General features: G+C 38.2%; 1 protein-coding gene across 5 annotated transcripts in view; it reads left to right on the top strand.

The window, feature by feature from the left end:
• The window catches only part of LOC112058367 (hemicentin-2), a 177,807-nt gene extending 161,774 nt beyond the window's left edge, over positions 1-16,033 (top strand). For 4 of the 5 annotated variants that reach the window (XM_024099141.2, XM_052888143.1, XM_052888142.1 and 1 more), the window contains 10 exons: positions 4,539-4,649; positions 5,165-5,365; positions 6,528-6,691; positions 7,436-7,589; positions 7,843-7,973; positions 9,265-9,424; positions 10,009-10,347; positions 10,780-11,055; positions 11,755-11,931; positions 13,105-16,033. In XM_024099141.2, coding sequence (XP_023954909.1) covers positions 4,539-4,649; positions 5,165-5,365; positions 6,528-6,691; positions 7,436-7,589; positions 7,843-7,973; positions 9,265-9,424; positions 10,009-10,347; positions 10,780-11,055; positions 11,755-11,931; positions 13,105-13,274 — 1,883 coding nt within the window. In that variant the 3' untranslated portion in view covers positions 13,275-16,033. Of the gene's footprint in view, positions 1-4,538; positions 4,650-5,164; positions 5,366-6,527; positions 6,692-7,435; positions 7,590-7,842; positions 7,974-9,264; positions 9,425-10,008; positions 10,348-10,779; positions 11,056-11,754; positions 11,936-13,104 lie in introns of all 5 variants that reach the window. The other variant, XM_052888145.1, reaches the window with a different exon arrangement.
• Positions 16,034-20,567: the final 4,534 nt, after the last annotated feature.

Here is a 20,567-nt window from a genome sequence, read left to right on the forward strand (position 1 = left end):
TTAATATAAAACTAGCGGATGCCCATGACTACGTCCGCGTGTTCTATAATATATATATAATTGAATCTAGTCATTGATGTCATTGCTCCTCACTTAGCTATTATTTTTAATGAATGCGTGGATTTGGGTATCTTTCCGAACCTAATGAAACATGGCAAACTGTTACCACTTTTTAAATCAGGTGACAAAACTGATGTTAATAATTATAGACCAATTACAATACTGCCAACACTTTTTAAGGTTTTTGAAAAAATCATTTTAAATCAACTTTTAAGTCATTTTAATTTAAATAATTTATTTCACCCTGAACAGTATGGTTTTACTAAAGGTCGCAGTACAACTGATGCAGGTGCTAAACTTTTAAAACATATATATGATGCATGGGAAAATGCTAAGAATGCTATTGGTGTATTTTGTGATTTGTCCAAAGCATTCGATTGTGTTGACCATAACATTCTTTTACTTAAGTTAAGCCACTATGGCATAAAAAGTGTTGCACTCGATCTCATCGCCTCTTATCTTAGTGATAGAACACAAAAGGTATGCATAAATGATTCAAAGTCTCGCGGTTTTTCTAACACAATGGGCGTCCCACAGGGTTCAATTCTGGGTCCTTTTCTATTCCTAGTGTACATAAACGATTTACCACACCATGTTAGCGGCATCTGTGAGATAGTACTGTTTGCTGACGACACATCCCTAATTTTTAAGAGTGACAGAAGTAAAGATAATTCCGACGATGTAAACCGTGCCATATCGCATGTGTCGCATTGGTTCACTGTTAACAACTTACTTTTAAATGCAAAGAAAACTAAATGTATTGAGTTTTCATTACCAAATGTTATAAAATTAGATAAGTCTATAATGATCAATGGTGAAACACTAGAAATAGAGAATTCCACAGTTTTCCTGGGAGTGACCTTGGATTCTAAACTTCAGTGGGGTGCTCATATAGAAAAACTGTCAGGTAAACTCAGCTCAGCTGCTTTTGCAGTGAGAAAAATAAGACAGTTTACTGATGTTGATACAGCTAGACTTGTTTATTTTGCGTACTTTCACAGCGTAATGTCTTACGGTATTTTGTTGTGGGGCAAGGCTGCTGATATACATTCTATATTTGTACTTCAAAAAAGAGCAATTCGAGCAATATATCAACTAAAATCACGCGAGTCCCTTCGTCAAAAGTTTAAAGAAATAGGCATTTTAACAGTAGCCTGTCAGTATATATATAACAGTATAGTTTATGTGAGACAAAATATTAATTTGTACAAACGAAAAGGAGATCTAAACCCACGTCTTACTAGACACGGGCATAAGTTAGTTATTTCTGCATATCGCCTCCAAAGAGTTAAAAAATCTTTTGTGGGTTTGGGTGTACTCTTCTATAACAAGATCCCCAAGACTGTGATGGACTTGCCAATGCACAACTTTAAGCAATGTGTTAAAAAACATTTACTTAGTCGAGGTTACTACACTATTGATGAGTTCCTTAACGACAAAGGTGCTTGGAGGCCATTGGATCAGCTTCCACCTTCACACAGGAAATAAAACTATAAGAAATTGTAATTTAATTGTTATCAAATGTAAATTGTAATGCTGTATGACTTTTTCAAAAGAGCAACTGTTGAGTTTCTTGCCGGTATCTTCTCAGCAGAACCTGCCTTCCGAACCGGTGGTAGAATCTTTACAAATAGTCAACTGACGTGTCAAAAGTGCTTGTAAACTGAGCCTACTTGAAATAAATGAATTTTGAATTTGAATTGACTAGTTTTTCACAAAAATGTCAAAAAATTAATAAGTAGCTCTGAATAGCCTTCTCCTTCTTCCAGTGAAAGTACCGTTAAAATCCATTCAGCCGTTTCAAAAATTAGCCCGGACAAACGAAAAAAGACAGACATACAGAAATTAAAAAAAATCTTGTAAATATCTATAAGCACTTGAAAAAGCACAGTCATTTAGAAATCACAGACAGATCAATTTAATTTATATGTATTGAAAACACAAAAATAATTCAATTTGTTTCTTAAAACCACGAATGCGATCCAAGGCGTGGTGGAAGACATAAATCGACTAAAACTCCTTTCAAACATCTACAATAAAATAAAAAATAAAAATGTTCTCGTATGTCCGGTTTGCTATTTCCATCTGGAGTTGCCATATCAAAGATTTGCTGTTGGAAAGCTTTTAGTAGCTTTCAACATTTGCATACTAAGTTGTTCGAACATATTTTTATAGAGCGACGCCATTTCTGGTGTTGTCGAGCTATTTGAATAATTTGAAACTATTTCTTTGTGTTAACATAGCTGAATGTACATAATTTTAAGATATTTTCTTTGTGGATTTATGTTTTTAACACGCTTTTGCTTCATTTGTGTGTATTTAACATTCTTTAGCTTTATTTGTATGTTAAATACACACAAACGAAGCTAAAGCGTGTTAAAAACATAAATGGGTATACAATAAATGTTCTTAAAATTATGTAAATTCAGCTTAGTTCATATTTTAACTTGATTTTTCATACACTTCAAATCATCAGAGGACCTAGTGGCAGTTTAATACTGTTCTATTGCGTTAATGTAAACGCGATTTTCCAAGGAATTGAAAATGTGCCATCTAGTGGCACTACGGCGCAACTGTTTCAATTACATACTATCGCGTTTACGTCAACGCGATAGTAACAGTATGAAAATATTGAAAACTCCCACTAGGCACACAGATTATTTTTCATCATTACAGTCGTACACGTAATGTGTTTCAATCATTTTTGATATTCCACCCTTACAGAGGTTTATGGCAGGCGTTTACAGATTCGTATCGTACGTATCGGACGCATCGCATCAAACGGATCATAGTATTATTTGTATACAAGTGCGTCCACTGATCTGCTTCGTACGGATCTCATCGAACGGATTTTATCTATACTAATATTATAAAGAGGTAAAGTTTGTAAGTTTGTAAGTTTGTCACATTTTTTAAATGGGGTAATCTTCGGAACTACTGGTCCGATTTTAAAAATTCTTTCACCAGTAGAATGCTACATTATCGAGGAGTGCTATAGGCTATATTTTATATTGGTATCATATATATTAGCCGAGTTATCACAGTTTTTGTCATACAGGTCGGACTGAAAATCCTCTTAAACAGACTTATTCGCATGCGCTGCCTTAACTATTGTGTAAAATTGAAATTAATGTATGGAAACCTTATGTATCTTTAAAAGTTCTACAAAAAAGTCCGCGACACCATATATCTATCTTCTATATATTAGCAGATATAGTACCTTTTGTGTTTTAAAAATTATTAATTTTATATACTTAGGTTTACGTCATTATTTATACAACTAAACTTTAATCCTTATTAAAATAAATTATTTAATAATTACAAGGATATTATGGAGATAACATTTGCCCTTTACAGTATGTTAATTACTTAAGTAATTTCGGAGATAATACAAAATTTCTAAAAGACGCAGAAATTCCGCTATATAACGCGCGGCGCTTTCATTTACGTAGCTTTCTATTGGTAAAACAATTTTCCAAATCGGTCCAGTAGATCCAGAGATTACCTCCTACAACCACACGAACTTTACCTCTTTATATTATTGGCATAGAAGTCTCTATTTCTCTTGCTCATACCACCACTCTCGAAGGACTGGACCGATTTTGCTAAGGGTAGGAGTAAGGTAGAGAAGTTACAGGGTAAAGTAGGGTACGGGTGGGATAGGGGTAGGAAAGGTATAGGGTACGGGGAGGGTAGGAGTAGGGTGTAGGTAAGGTAGGGGTAGCTTTGGGGTAGGGTGGGGGTAGGGGTAGGGGAGGGTAGGGGTAGGGTAGATGTAGGGGTTGGGTAGGGTAGGGTAGTAGTAAAGTTGACATCGAAATTTACGCGGACGAAGTCGCGGGCGTCCGCTAGTCTACCATAAAATTAAAAATCCGTTTTACACGATGCGAGAAATCTAATATGTATCACGTTGTTTGTCCTTGATAGACTTCTAAACTATTCAACCTATTTTAATTAAATTTGCATATCGTGTACAATCTGATCCAACTTGTAAGATAGGATAGCTTACATCTCAATGTAATTTCGCAATATTACAACGGTAAGGGTAGGGTAGGGGTAGCCTATAGATAGGGTAGTGGTAGGTACGGGTAGGGAAGAAGTAGGTGCTTAAACTCGTAAGCGTCAAGCGAGAGAAGTCAAAGCGGAGGTTGACTGGGTCCGCTAGTAGTCCTTTAAATCTAAATTAAAATTTAAAGTGACCATAGGTAAACTTAAACTATGGAAATCTTGGGTACGATTCCCAGTACATTCGACTATTGTAGTACCTATTTCTAACAGTCTTTATGATAAAGTGGAAAAAGGAATTATGTCATGGTTGGAAAGAGAGACGTGGCATATATTTTATTTAAAAAAAATCTTCCAAAAAAAAAATTAAGAACCACTTGCGGTATCTCTAGTATAATATAATTCCGCGGCATAAGCATAAATATAATAAAATATACCTACAATGTAAGATAATTTTTGCCTTTCTTTTTCAGTTCTACCAAGTCAACCATTCTTCCTTGACGAGGTGGGGAACAAAGTTGAAGGAAAAATCGGACCGTACCACGAGGGAGACACTTTGCTACTTAGCTGCCTAGTTATTGGAGGTAAGAATTATTATAAAATATTAAGTATATTGAATACCGTATGCCCATCGAGAGCTTAATATTATACAAGTAACGCCATCTAGGTTGCGACTTGAGAACTACACTTTCATTGCATCATTTCAACTTGGGAATTTTTGATTGTCAGCCTATTTTTACGGCTTAAAGGCCTCATTCGCACGAAAGTTAAAAAAGCGATACGTTAAAACCTAGCGTTGGCGCTTATATAACGTTCTTAATTTAATTCATGGACCTTTTCCAACGCCTAAAATTGAAAATGCAACACAGCTCGATAAAAAAGCGTTGTGTTTAAAAGGTATGTACCTTCTTTCCTTTCCAACTTTGGAGTTACACTAAGCATTTCATGGAAAAAAAATCCCGCATATATTTATATTCGGATTCAGTTCGAGTACCGAACCGAGAACTATGCTATTTAGAAATGGTTTTATATATTTGTGTCCTAACCAATCAGGGGGATAGTTCGCTAGTTTTTAATATTCCAAATATGCTTATTCCAGGTCGACCTCCACCTAGGATCAGCTGGTATTCCGGTGAAGAACTGGTGGACGCTTCAGATGGCGCCAGTGACATACCGGGCGTGAAAGAGAACGAGCTATACCTGCCTCTCACGCGTGACAACGCTGAGTCGTTGTCGTGTAGAGCCAACAATACTCCTCGGGTTCCACCAGTAAAGGCCACTTTAAAGATTGAACTGTTTCGTAAGTATATACAACTATCCGTAAATTTCATAACTAATTCTGTCTTGGTGCCAGAGATATTTCGATCCTAGGAAGTACTTATAAGTTATTAGTAAAGCCACCATAATTATTTCTGCCATCAAACAGCGTTCTAATCTGAAGTGCCTTTAATTAGGTGGAAACTATTCCACCTAATTAAAGGCATATGAATTTCCTACATGTCTATAATAGACAGACACATATACCTGCGAAGTATCACGTAAAATTTAAGCACCTTCAAGGCAAATACCTTTAAGAGCAAATAGGCAATTTCTAGGTAAGACTGAATAGGCATATTCTAGGCAAGCGCGGTTCATATCGACCTCATTTTTGCTTTCTATGAGGCATGCTCGTAGTTCAAGTGCAAGCCTTACAACATAAAAAACTGTTTTCTATAAGGTTGATCTGCTTGTCTTAAATTGTCATAAAAATAGTTACAGTTTCAAGCGCAATCGACTCGAGAGCGCCCCCTGACTTTGTCCACTTAAAATTGAGTTTTTCACTAATTCCGCGGGAACCATGGACTTTTCCGGAGATCAAATGTAGCCCATGTGTTGTTTAATAACTTCCTCCCATTTAAATTAGTTTTTTTTTATTATTATTCTTTACAAGTCAGCCCTTGACTACAATCACACCTGATGGTAAGTGATGATGCAGATGGAAGCGGGCTAACTTGTTAGGAGGGGGATGAAAATCCACACCCCTTTCGGTTTCTACACGACATCGTACCGGAACGCTAAATCGCTTGGCGGTACGTCTTTGTCGGTAGGGTGGTAACTAGCCACGGCCGAAGCCTCCCACCAGCCAGACCTGGACCAATTAAGAAAACCTCAATCGGCCCAGCCGGGGATCGAACCCAGGACCTCCGTCTTGTAAATCCACCGCGCATACCACTGCGCCACGGAGGCCGTCATAAAAACAAACAAAATAGTTAAAACAAACGAACAGACAGACGAAATTTTTATAAGCTTGTTTTGTTTTTGTATCGTGTAAATAATTATAAGCCCTTGAGACAATAGGTACAATATAATGTCGTTGACTTGAGAGCACTTTTATTCTGAAATCACAAACAGACGCTTTAATTTTATTTATATGTACTGAGTATTGTAACCCAGTATTAATTAAAACCTCGTTCTGTTTTCAGTATCCGCCTACAACGTCACCATAAACTGGGTGCGAGGGACAGTGGAAGACGCGTTAAGCGCTGGCAGGACGGCCGTGGTGCAGTGCGTCGTGCACGGCTCTTACCCGCAACCGGAGCTAACGTGGTGGCTGGACCACCGGCACCTCACGCAACACAGCAATCAGGTAGCGCTTGATTGCTTGGGCAAATTTGGACAACTTGGGCAAATTTGGGGAACACAGATAGCCTATAATGTTGGGCAACGCGCAATAAATATATGATTTGTTAAAGGAATCATGTAGAAACCTCATCGAGAAATCTTCGGCAAATTTGAACATGTTGCATTCAGGTAGCACTAAATTGAGGTAACTTGGGCAAAACGCAGCACAGCATTCATAGCGCAAATTTCACCAAACTTATCAACGCACAATACAGCAACCATGTAGAACAAATCTTCGTCAAATTTGGACATTCTTATGCAACACGTAATAGCAATTAGGTAGCACTAACTTGGGCAACACGCAGCACAGCATTCATAGTGCTACCTTCAGCAAACTTGGGTAACAATACAGCAACCATGTAGAACAAACCTGGGCTTTGGACAACTTGGGCAACACGTAGCATTCAGGTAGTACTAACTTGGGCAACGCGCAATACAGCATTCATAGTGCTACATTCAGCAAACTTGGGCAACAATACAGCAACCATGTAGAACAAACCTGGGCTTTGGACAACTTGGGCAACACGTAGCATTCAGGTAGTACTAACTTGGGCAACGCGCAATACAGCAGTCATGTAGAACAAACTCGGGTAAACTGTGTGCGAGGCACGGATGAGAGATGGTTTAAACATCAGTCGGTCAGCCATTGTGATAAGCAACTAATAATGACTATCCACAGTAGACAGTAATAACATATTATTTTCCACAGAGCTGGAACAATGCGACGCGCAAGGCGCAGTCGTTCCTGGAGCTGACGCCGGCCGTGAGCGACAACGGCGCGACGCTGGCGTGCGTCGCCACCAACACTGCCATGGCGCCGGGGCGAGACTCCAAGGCTGACGTCATTGTGCTTAATGTTACCTGTGAGTATTGGTCAAACTCCGTTATCTCAGAGCTGAAAAATGCAATCGTTCCTGGAGCTAACACCAGAACATTGGCCTTCTACTTGCCCATTATAGGGACAAGCTTCTCTCCAAAATGAAAGAGAATTTAGATAGCTAAGACTCCGCGGGTTGATGGGGCAATGACATGAATAGATACTTGACCTTTAAGTTAGCTACCAAACATATACTGATGATGATAAATTGCTTATGCAAAAAAGTTTTTTTTTTTCAGATAGTCCAATAGTAGAATTATCCAAATTAGGAGATGGAAGACTGAACGAAGTGGTAGAGCTGGACAGCTTGCACCTGGAGTGTGAAGTGAGAGCCAACCCACCTGTTGAAAACTTTATATGGTATTTTAATGTAAGGAACTTACTTTATTCAATTATTAGTATAATAGTAGACCTATAATAATGACTAATTTTGTCATGTAACTCATGCCTATGCCAATTGAGGATAAATCTGTTCACCATCTAGATAGCCTGGTTGTAGTATGAACGAGGTATTCCCAGGTACTCGTAAGTACAAATTCTGCAAAATGGAAAATTTCCATTCTCCAATTCAATACAATCCAATACAAGTTTACAATGAATCCTCTGAGTAATAAACTTTATACCTAATTTAGTCAGAAAGACTAACTGAATGTCACTTTTTGAATGCCCAGCATCAACAAATATATGAGTTAATTCATAATAAATTAAGTCATAATTAAATGCTATTCTTGGTTAGGTATATTCCAAAATTCAAATACCTACTTAATACATTTATGTCTGTTAAACAGCCAAGCCAAGAATATTATATTATATATACGTTGCAATAATCCCAATGAATTTATAAATGACTAATTGATGTACATCATGTCACTATTTGTTATTCAAACTTACGATTTTATCTTTATGTATGTGCTCGTAAGTACCTATTAATTTATTCTGATAGTCAATCTAAATAATACATATAGAAATATTCAACAGTCACAAATTTTAATGACGAAACTCCTGTTCCTAAAGAGTAGCCAGCGTGTCCCTACGTGGTTGACCATAGCATCCAGAAAACCTACACATCATAACATTTCGTCAACATAACATTTCACTCATCAACCCATATTCGGCTCACTGCTGAGCTCGAGTCTCCTCTCAGAATAAGAGGGGTTAGGCCAATAGTCCGCCACGCTGGCCCAATGCGGATTGACAGACTTAACACACGCAGAGAATTGAGAAAATTCTCTGGTGTGCAGGTTTACTCACGATGTTTTCCTTAGAAAGAAGAAGAAAAGCAATGCGCAGCGCTGATTTTCACCGTTCACCGTTTGACACACATGATATTTAATTTCTTAAAACGCACACAACTGAAAAGTTGGATATGCATGCCCCGGCCCGGATTCGAACCTACGCCCTCCAGAATCGCAGGCAGAGGTCATATCCACTGGGCTATCACGGCTCACATAACATTTCGTTTGACGAAATGTTAAGTGTGGAATGCCCTGCGCATGTTTCCTGACACCTTCAATGTAAACACCCTTGTAGAGTAAATAGGCTTCGTCCCAACCAAGACTTCATTGCTTTCTTAAGCATTACTGTAGTCAAGAACAAGCCTTTTAGTTTTGATCATAACAAAAGAAACTTGCAGATATACTAAGCACACATTGTGATTCCAGGATATAGAAATAAGGCCGCACAGCTTATGGGGCAGCCAAGTTTCCTCCCAATCCCTGCTGGTTGAGGAAGCAACACGGAGACACGCTGGCCGTTACTCCTGCGCTGCTCGCAACAGCATCGGGGAAACCAGATCTGAATCTATCAATATAAATGTATTTTGTGAGTATATTTTAGTTTTATTTTTAATAACTAGTTTCTAGATTTGTAGCGATATTCTGTACATCACGATGTTTAAGTCAGTGTGAGTTTCGACTTTGCGTTTTTCTTTGTTTAACATGAAACTATAGAAAGAGATAAATAAAGACTAATTCGAAACTCACAGTTATAAAAACATCATTACATAGTCAGATAACATAGATATCATCACAAGGAGCTAATGATTCTTCTACATTCCTCATGTACATTTTTGATAATAAAATTGCGAACTTCTGCTGAACACTGCTTAGACAAAACCCTTTTCTAAGAAAAGTAAGGCATTCTGCGATAGGCGCTTATTGGTTGCTGTGTTGGTTGGTTTGCTATTACAACTAAAAATTTTTAGTTGTAATAGCACCTATGGCTTCTGTGCAAATATTTAGGTAAACTACTTAGAATAACAAGACGAGCGCAGGTCAAGATAATGTAGGATATGTTCTATTGAATATTCTTCTTCTCCGCTTCAGCTCAAATGATGTTAAACATTTTTGCTTGTTCTATCAAGTGCTATGTAAATTACTAATTATATCCTGTGTCTTCTATTACAGATCCACCAGAATGTATGGACCACGGCATTACTTTAGTGAAAGAAAGTTTGAAATGCAATGTAAAAGCACTGCCAGCGCCGGACACATTTTTCTGGCACATCCAACCGACTGACGAAGACGTACAGCATCTCACCACAGGTTCAGCAATCCTCCCCCTGACACAAATCACCGGATCACTGTCAAGGAACCTAGACGCTAGTTGTGAAGCAGGCAACGGTATCGCCTCTCAAGAAAAACCCTGTAAAAGAACTTTCAGTTTTGAACTGTTGAGACCTCCACAACCGCAACAATGCGACCTGGCGTATGAGTATGAAGAATTTCAAATGAGATGTTTACCAGGTAAAGGTTTTGTTACATTATTTTTTTTAAGAATATTTTTTTTTATTCTTTACAAGTTAGGACAATCTCACCTGATGGTAAGTGATGACTTGTTAGGAGGAGGATGAAAATCCACACTCCTTTCGGTTTCTACACGACATCGTACCGGAACGCTAAATCGCTTGGCGGTACGTCTTCGTCGATAGGGTGGTAACTACGGCTGAAGCCTCCCACCAGCTAGACCTGGACCAATTAAGAAAACCTCAATCGGCCCAGCCAGGGATCGAACCCATTACTATAATAGTATATTATACTGCTTCATAACTTAAATAAACTGTTTTCGTTTAAAGTCACTGCAATGCCATTTAATACTGCATCCTTTATTAAAGTTGAGAGTGCATCTAATGAAATTTATTATAATTTATTGTTTAACAAAATCTATGTTTTTTGCAGTTGAAAACGCAACGTACTACGAAGTTTCGGTTTGGCGAATGTCAAACTCCAATTCTTCGTTAATGCTAGAAAGACGGGGATCCATGGGATACGGGATGAGTCAGGCTCTAGCCCAGGGTGAGGGCGTCCCATGGCTGGTGCGGGGACCTCTCGGAAACCTTCGAGCGGAAGACGAGGTCGGCGCTTCTGCCTGCAACAGATATGGCTGTTCTGGTTCACTGCTTTTGAGACCGACAGAGATATTGCTGAATTCGGCCGGCGTGCCGTGGTGGAAATGTAAGTTAATATGTAGTTTTGTATGAAACCGTTTCACTGTTGTGATATTTTTTTGTAGTCAGGTTTAACAATATATTAATAATACTTGGACAATGGACATCGATAGATATGTCAAAAAAATATGTAATGGTACGAAAATCACGTGTCTCAAACGGTGAAAGAAAAAACATCGTGAAGAAACCTGCCCCCATAGCCAAGTGGCACGTCGATTCTCTTTCTACGATCGCTAACGCTTCGAAAACTAAAAAAATGTATGGGATTTTGATCACGTGAACTGTCCACAGCAAATGTCATTCCCATAAATCTTTCTAGTTTTCGAAGCGTTAGCGATCGTAGAAAGAGAATCGACGAGCAACTTGGCTACGGGGGCTGCACAACTGGGAATTTTCTTAATTCTCTGCGTGTGTGAAGGCTGCCAACATGCAGTGGGTCAGCGTGGTGAACCTTTCAGCCTAACCACTCTCAGAGGAGACTCGAACTCAGTAGTGAGCCGAATATGGGATGATAATGATGAATGCCAAAAGCTTGTCTATACACTTTACCACTGCATCCAAAGCCATATAGAGTTCCAAAAGTAGACAAGCTATTCCAAATCTTTATGTACAAATAAATTTCAATAAGACTATCAAGTTCTTAAATCTCTCTCAATTTGTGAAGCTGCTTCTCCAGTTTTCTTTACAAACCATTTATTACTTTCAGATCTTGTCGGAAAAGACGTGGGCATATCAATCGGGGCTGTAGTACTTCTGGCAGTGTTCATTCTGTCATCAGTCCTGTTGATAAGGGTTGCACGCCGCGTTCGCTCCAAGCCTGCTCCCGTCATACAAGTCCTGCAACTCGATGAAGTTGCACGAGAATACTTAGATAACCTTGGAGGTAGGTAAGAATGCGTCATCATCATCATCGTCATCCTATTCTAACTCAGACCAATTATTGTATAGGACCTGCCTCGCTAGACGTTACTTTTCTGTCAAAGTATATGATCAACGATCTAATGCGATTATAAAAACTGTCGGTATAGAATCAATGTTAAATAGTTGTAATCGTGTTCGTCGGTTAAAGAGCTCCGTAAAAATACCTTTTTGTGTAATTGAATTGTGTAAAAAACGGGCAAAAACTTCTAGTTTAGTATAAGATATATACAAAATTTAAGCTCGTTTTCCTCAGAAAATGACAGACAATTTTGTTCGTGACTATGAGTGCGATACAGGTCCTTCTATAATTGGTCTGAGTATTCTAACGACCCATTAAAGAGCCAGGCTTTCCTCCTAATAATACGAAGCCTGTAGCCATGTGGAACGTTGATTCTCTTTCTACAAACAGTAACGCTCCGAAAATTAAATAATGTATGTATGGGGATGACATTATTACATGTAATTTTTTAATTACATGTAATAATGTCATCCCCATACATTTTGTTAGTTCAAAGCGTTAGCGTTTGTAGAAAGAGAATCGACGTGCCACATGGCAACAGACCCTGGGGATTAAACCCAACCAAGTTGCTCCTATGTGGTGTGCCAAGGCTCAGATGTTTTACTGAATTAATTTCTAAGAAGATGGAAAATGTCAGTATATCATAGCTCAACCCAGGTCTCCAAACCAGAACTTCTCGATCTGAAGCCATAAGCCACTGAACGAAGAAGAAATTAATATTGGTGACAATGATTACCTTGTAAAAAAACTAAAGCTTTCGTAATGGTCAGTGACAGAATGATTATACAATTTTAAGTTTGTCTTCCTTTTGGATCAGATTTATCTTGAAAATTTACTAATTTGAATTATTATTTCCTATAAATAAGGAGAAGAAAGGTGAAAAAGGTGAGGTGATAGTCTACAATAGTAACCAAGGTAGGCTCAGCGATAATATGCAATAATAATAATTATGCAATACAAGCTTTAGGCAAGGTTAAAGATAGGTTTTAATGACAGAGTCCAAAGGTTGCCATAGGAACTCCTTAAGTAAACAAAATAAACGAATCAAATTTGAACTCATTTGTCTTGACAAAACTTCGATTTCTACTAATTTAATAGCTTGTTTATTTTTTTTAGAGCATAAAGTCCACGCATCATGCAGCCTACGCTCTTGCAGCAGCGGATACTCGGATGGTTCGGGCGAAACCGCACCAACCATCGACCGACGCCGCAAGCCTCGCCTCTGGGAGTGGGACGCACCCCCTCCAGATGTGACCCTCACTCTGCATAGAGAAAGTGCTGTATGAACGACACAACAACCGAGAACCAATGAGAATGATGATACTAGAGATGAGGCTCTAGCGCATCAAAACTGAGGCGGCCGAATGTGGAAAATTGACTTTATTTCATTTAGTCGCTTATTAAACAACGAACGTTATTTAAGCAAATAATAACTGATTATCAATGTCGAGTTATGTGTTCAGAAAATGTAAAAACTATATATGCATAAATAATTAAATATATGTCGGAGCTGACCACTCAAGCCTCTACCACACAAGTCACTGAAGTCGAGGAGCGTAGACAGAGAACCTCAGAACATCCACAACGATCGCACATAGATTAATATTTGAGTTAAGATTTTATTATTGATACTTGGACAGGAATGTAATTAATTATTAATTAGACTTGTGTGGTAGAGGCAGCTTGAGTGGTCAGCCCTGACATATATAATGAAATTAAAGACAAAATTGTGCATGTGGCGCTAAATGGTGTAGCTGAATCCGAATCACTTTTTGCGGTGATTTTGTAGGGACGTAACCTCTCTATAGTATAAGGTTATCTTTGCCGAAAACATTATATAGTTTATCTGCAGTTTTCTGAAATATTCAATGCCATCTTGCCCAAATTAATGCAGCATTTAGGGCTAGGTGTTGAATAGTATAAAACTCGTTAGCTTTTTTGTCTTAGTGACAAAGACAAAATTTGCGAAGCATTTTAAGCATTCCTTTCTGAAGCCGTGTAAATAAAATTAAGATTTAATAGCAGGGTATTTAAGATCTTACTCTGGCGTTACCATGTTTCTTGGAATGCAAACATATTTAAGGACTTTTTTATTGATTTTATCTATTGAAAACAGAGTTCTACATCTAAGATATCCAATGTGTTTAAAGTATTGTAATAAGTAAAGGACAACAGTGGATTTTGAAATTATACGAATAAGAGACTGCTGTTACTAATAATAATATAGCCAATACATAGTGTTAAAAAAATTTATAACGTCTTTGGAAAATTAACATGACAAAATCTGTGCTGTGAATATTAAAAATAAAATTCTAATCACTTAATTATTTTTTCCAGAGACCAGCAAAATAAGAAACAGAAAACTTGAGTTTATTCTGCAATTCTTTTGTCCGCAATCCAAAATTAAATTTAGCAGGTTTCAGTATTAGAAAATTTACGCCGGGTGTGTTTAAATTGTCCCCTTGTCAGTAAGGGGATAGTCATTAGGCTGATATTAGTTTTTTATGTTGATTTAATGATGATCAAAATAAACAAGCAATTATTTTTATGCGAACAATCTAGAAGTAGGTGGCAAACATGGGACTGTATTTTGCTGGTTTAAAATAGTTATTTGTTTGCTTGATTGAATACCGAGATAGCAAAAGATTCTCAATTTGAACCTTGGGCAAAACGAGGGGTTCCAAAGAAGAATCCTGAGCGTCGCGTGGATTCAACGCACTAGAAGTAAGTTTGCTGCCGCGTGCAATACATAATTACTCATTTCATTACAGAGAGAAAACTGCTAGTTGAAATAAGAAATCTATTCATGCTGAATCGACAATACTTTTGCGTTGAGAATAGTTTATTCTCCTGCAGCAAAACGAGCTTTTACTTACTGACTTCGTGCAACAAATACAACTTTTCAGAGTTAGAAAAAGAAGCAGCTAAGAAAAATATTGGTGCTTATGCGGTTAAACACGATTTCTCTGCCAGTGGGAATAATAAATTAAACAGGATAGCCTGTGTTCTTTTATATTACTTTAGCAGTTTGTGTTAGACAATCGGAAAAGTACCATTATTGTGATATAATATTTAAGGCAGCGACCATATTCAACATACAGTCAGCGAACATGTACTTTTACTTCAGATGTGACTAAAATTGTGACCATTGTAAATAATTGTACCCAAGTTGTAAAAAGCCTCATGCACATGTAAAAAGGGCTATGCTTAAAGCATCGCATAGATTCTCCTAAAAACTCGTGTCAAGTACTTACAAAGCCTCATGCATAAGTATAAAAGGGCCTAGGTATTGCATGAATTCTCCTAAAAACTGGTGGTCACCTTATCAGGTCGAGAATTATTTAGCGTGATAATTAATTTTCGACTTCACACACGTCACATGTGACTCCTGAACTTCCCAAAGTTAGACAGTTAATTTGTTAAAGTGCAGTATAATCCTATTCAAACTTTATGACGTCTCAGAACATCGTGCGTTAAAATGTAGGTACAGTGCAAAATTTTATGTATATCAGCGGCAACGTATGGCCGGCGGGTATCACCCTCACGATGGACAATGTACCTATGTATGTACTGTATGTAATTACCAACGCTTAGCTACCTCTGCAACTAACTTCAGGGAAGTCATATAGTTTGAATAGGGCTGCAATAAACTCCGCTTCGTTGCACCTCGTTAGATGATCGTCGATCCTTATGCCCTGACTTACTGTGCACAAGGCTTTATTGGTTTAAAATCTAAGATAACATAGTTTGTTGTTCGTGTTGCCAATAAACCACAAAATATGTCAGCATTGATTGAGCAATGGAAAGATTCACGAAGATGTTAATCTCAACCAGCAAAGTAATAATGGTAATAAAATTACCTATAACTTACTATATTAAGTTCAGTGTCACTCGGGCAACAAACCGAAAAAATCTGTGTATTTTATAAGTGGAAAATAATATTGACTGTTTAAAAATTCTTACGTGAACTATGATGTTACAAAAAACGAAGTAATTTAATGAATATTAATTTAATAATATAAAATAAAATACCTGTGGAACAATACTGATGTTTTTTTTATGATTCACTGCCCAAGATGCCAAAATTAAAAAAAAATCTGTCGCCATATGTTTCTTGCCTGAAGGCAATCCGGGGTTAGGCCGACAGTCCACGCTGGCCCATTACGGATTGGCCGACTTCAAACACGCAGAGAATTAAGAAGATTCTCTGGTATACAGGTTTCCTCACGATGTTTTTCCTTCACCGTTTAAGACATGTGATATTTAATTTCTCTTAGCACACAACTGTAAAGTTAGAGGTGAATACCCCGAACCGGATTCGAATCCAAAAAAAAAGTATTTCAATCTATAGTAGAACGATAAAGACCATTTAAAAAATTTTAATAAAAAAAATTCAACCGACTTCCAACTCAAAAAATAACTTTAACTAAAAAGCAAAAAATAACATCCTACCTATGTGCTACCTTCTGATCAGTTGGAAGGCGGTGCCAAACCAGTGATGTTTTAATTAAATAAGTTTAAACTACAAAATTTCTGTGGTTATTCCAGAAGAACACTAAAAATAAAAAATTAAAATTAAAATTTTTTTTTTTTTATTTTTAGTGTTAGCATACCCACTGCGTGTGTACAGTCACAACCTATCTAAGTGGAAAGTTCTTATTAATACAAAATTATCAAGTCCAAACACAAGGTAGCTACTGTGAACCGTCGAGGAGTTCTCTTCACTGTGCTTCGTCTTCATCACCAGACCCTTAATACAGTCGCAATCCATCTAGGTGGAAAGTTCTCATCAATACAAATTTATCAACTCCAAACACAATATAGCTACTGTGAACCGTCGAGGAGTTCTCTTCACTGTCCCTCGTCTTCATCATCAGACCCTTAATACAGTCACAATCCATCTAGGTGGAAAGTTCTCATCAATACAAATTTATCAAGTCCAAACACAAGGTAGCTACTGTGAACCGCCGAGGAGTTCTCTTCACTGTCCCTCGTCTTCATCACCAGACCCTTAATACAGTCACAATCCTTCTAGGTGGAAAGTTCTAATCAATACAAATTTATCAAGTCCAAACACAAGGTAGCTACTGTGAACCGTCGAGGAGTTCTCTTCACTGTCCCTCGTCTTCATCATCAGACCCTTAATACAGTCACAATCCATCTAGGTGGTAAGTTCTCATCAATACAAATTTATCAAGTCCAAACACAAGGTAGCTACTGTGAACCGTCGAGGAGTTCTCTTCACTGTCCCTCGTCTTCATCACCAGACCCTTAATACAGTCACAACCATATAGGTGGAAAGTACTCATCAATACAAATTAATCAAGCCCAAACAAAAGGTGACTGCTGTAAATCCTTGATGAGTTCCATCGTCTGTGTTTCGGCTCCATCATCAGACCAACTCCAAACCTTCATAAAGTTGTAGTGGTTTAAAATAACTTATGGAAACACTAACAAACGTACTAGCCGTCTCTACAACTTTCGAAAGTTCCCCTCAATTTCTCCAGGATGCCATCATCAGATCCTGACATGAAAAAAATGTTACCACCCTGGAAGTAAACCCTACAAAACAAAAAAAGAATCTAATTATTCATAATCGCATTGACGCAAAGCCGTATACAATGTACTCAGTTAAAGTAATGCTTAATTAAATTATCACTATTCATAAATATCATAATTCTACAGTATGTGCGAGTAATTAATATACAATACATGCTAGAAGGAAAATACTGTTTCATTCCATAAATATACAGTTAAGTATAATAATATAGACATGTTGGCAAGCTACAAAAACTGCCCGCTAAAAACCCGCACAAAACTGGTCAACATCAATTACTTATGTGGATACAAAAAATATATTATGTTTCACAACTTGTTTCTTCACAAGAAAAAATAATCTCGTATTCTCCTCTTGTTTAAGTTTATTAAACACTAGCTGACGCCGCGCGGTTTCACCCGCGTGGTTCCCGTTCCCGTAAGAATACGGGGATAATATATAGCCTATAACCTTCCTCGATAAATGGACTATCTAATACTGAAAGAATTTTTCAAATCGGACCAGTAGTTCCTGAGATTAGCGCGTTCAATCAAACAAACTTTTCTGCTTTATAATATTAGTATAGATTTTATTATTGTACCGGATGCCCTTTTTTTGCTTAAAACTATATCAAACTTTTCACCAAAGTCTTTTTGTTAGTTTTCGAAGCGTTAGCGGTTGTAGAAAGAGAATCAACGTTCCACATGGCTAAGACCCCTGCCCCCCTAGCCAAGTGGCAAGTCAATTCTGTTTCTCCGATCGCTAACACTTCGAAAACTAGAAAAATGTATGGGAATGACAGATCTTGATCACGTGACCTGTCGATAGCAAATGTCATTCCGATACATCTTTCTAGTTTTCGAAGCGTTAGCGATCGTAGAAAGAGAATCGACGTGCCATTTGGGTAGGGGGCTAGCTTTACAACTAGCAAATTATGCTTCTACCTTATGGAAAGCTCTGTAACCAGTAAAATTTTTATACTTCGACGGTTGGGATTCAGGACCTTGAAAACTTCTTGCATGGATGCAATCTCCATGGTTACATGTCGTCGACGTGATAGCCCAATGGATATGACCTCTGCCTCCAATTCCGGAGGGTGTGGGTTCGATTCCGGTCCGGGGCATGCACCTCCAATTTTTCAGTTGTGTGCATTTTAAGAAATTAAATATCACGTGTCTCAAACGGTGAAGGAAAAACATCGTGACGAAACCTGCACGCCAGAGAATTTTTTAATTCTTTGCGTGTGTGAAGTCTGCCAATCCGCATTGGGCCAGCGTGGTGGACTATTGGCCTAACCCCTCTCATTCTGAGAGGAGACTCAAGCTCAGCAGTTAGCCGTATACGGGTTGATAACGACGACATATCGTATAATATAATCATACGTAGTAGCTTGGCAAATTCGTTACACTCCTGATAGTCCGCGCGAGCCGGGGGGCGTGTAGCGATGACCGAAAAACCCACGACTGATGCACCTCACCAGATGCGTCAAAATACCGACAAATCAGTAGACAGATCTCTAAGTCGCAAACCAGCGACTTGCGAAATTTCAATACCGAGCGTATTAAAAATGCGATTGAAAATAATCGAGGCTCGAAAGTTTTCGCCAGAGATCTGTCTATTGGACAGAGGCAGCTGACGCGTTTGAAGACCGAACACGGTAATCTAATTTCTTCCAAGCCCGAGTTATTAAGTGAGGTCGAGAAGTTCTATGGACAGCTATACACGACTACTCAGCAGCCTGTTGCCAATTTGGCTAAAGACCCCAGAGCCAAGTTGACCCGACACTATACCGAAGATATCCCGGACGTCAGCCTATACGAGATTAGTGTGGCTCTCAAACACCTGAAGAACAATAAGGCGCCAGGTGAGGACGGAATCACAGCAGAACTCCTGAAAGGGGGTGGAAAACCGATACTTAAAGTCCTTCAGCGATTGTTCAATTCCGTCATTCACGAGGGCACGACGCCTGAGGCGTGGCATAGGAGCGTGGTGGTTCTGTTCTTCAAAAAAGGTGACAACACCTTGCTGAAGAATTACAGACCCATCTCGCTGCTAAGCCATGTTTACAAATTGTTCTCGAGAGTCATTACGAATCGTCTCGCTAATAGGTTTGACGACTTCCAGCCTCCCGAACAAGCCGGTTTCCGAAAAGGCTTTAGTACCATAGACCACATCCATACGCTGCGGCAGGTTATACAGAAGACTCACGAGTATAACCAGCCACTTTGCTTAGCGTTTGTGGACTATGAGAAAGCCTTCGATTCGGTGGAAACCTGGGCTGTGCTAAGGTCATTGCACCGCGCAGTCTTTCCCCCCGTCGCCTGCATATCATGGGTGTGTCAACAAACTTGCCAAGCTATAAAAAACTTTCGGGCTTCGTTAAATAAGGTTTGGCTATTAGTTCTACCAGTAAGAGGAATACTAAATGACCTTTCCTTGTCGTAACGTCATTCCGATGAAATAACCATATATGACCCCCAAAGTGAAAAGTCACTGCCACTTGAAGTAGTGGCTCATGTTTAAGTTGTACACCGAGGTGCATTACACTGTCGTAGGTAACCACGTAAAGGTTATGAGCTTTAGAACTTATTTCCTTATTTTTTTTTATACGTAATTTTTTTCTGAAATAGTCCATATTAAACGGACTAAGCCCTCTTTTCTTCAAGGTAATCTTATTTTATCAGGATGACCAGGCAAAGTTTTTATGTTAGATTGCACGCGAGTATTGACTCGTAATAAGTTATAAGCTTTAGTTTTAAGAAAGAGTCAATCCCTTTTTTTTTTTATTAGAGACTCCACCAATTCAATACAAAAGTTTAAATTAAAAATTTAGATTTTATTATTCTTTTATATTAATTCTTATTTTTCATTTATTTTAACTTCTAAATAATGTATTTTTATCGAGTAAAAATACTGCAATGTTTAAAAAAAGTATGTGTCAGCTCCGACGGGCATATGGAGTTTTCTCTTTCAGATCGACTATCTAAATAGGTGTATGTTGCGACTGAAAAGTGAAATGTGCGCAACCGAGGAGCAGCAGACC

The sequence above is a fragment of the Bicyclus anynana genome, chromosome 21, assembly GCF_947172395.1.
Source record: "Bicyclus anynana chromosome 21, ilBicAnyn1.1, whole genome shotgun sequence".
NCBI classification, from domain to species: domain Eukaryota; kingdom Metazoa; phylum Arthropoda; class Insecta; order Lepidoptera; family Nymphalidae; genus Bicyclus; species Bicyclus anynana.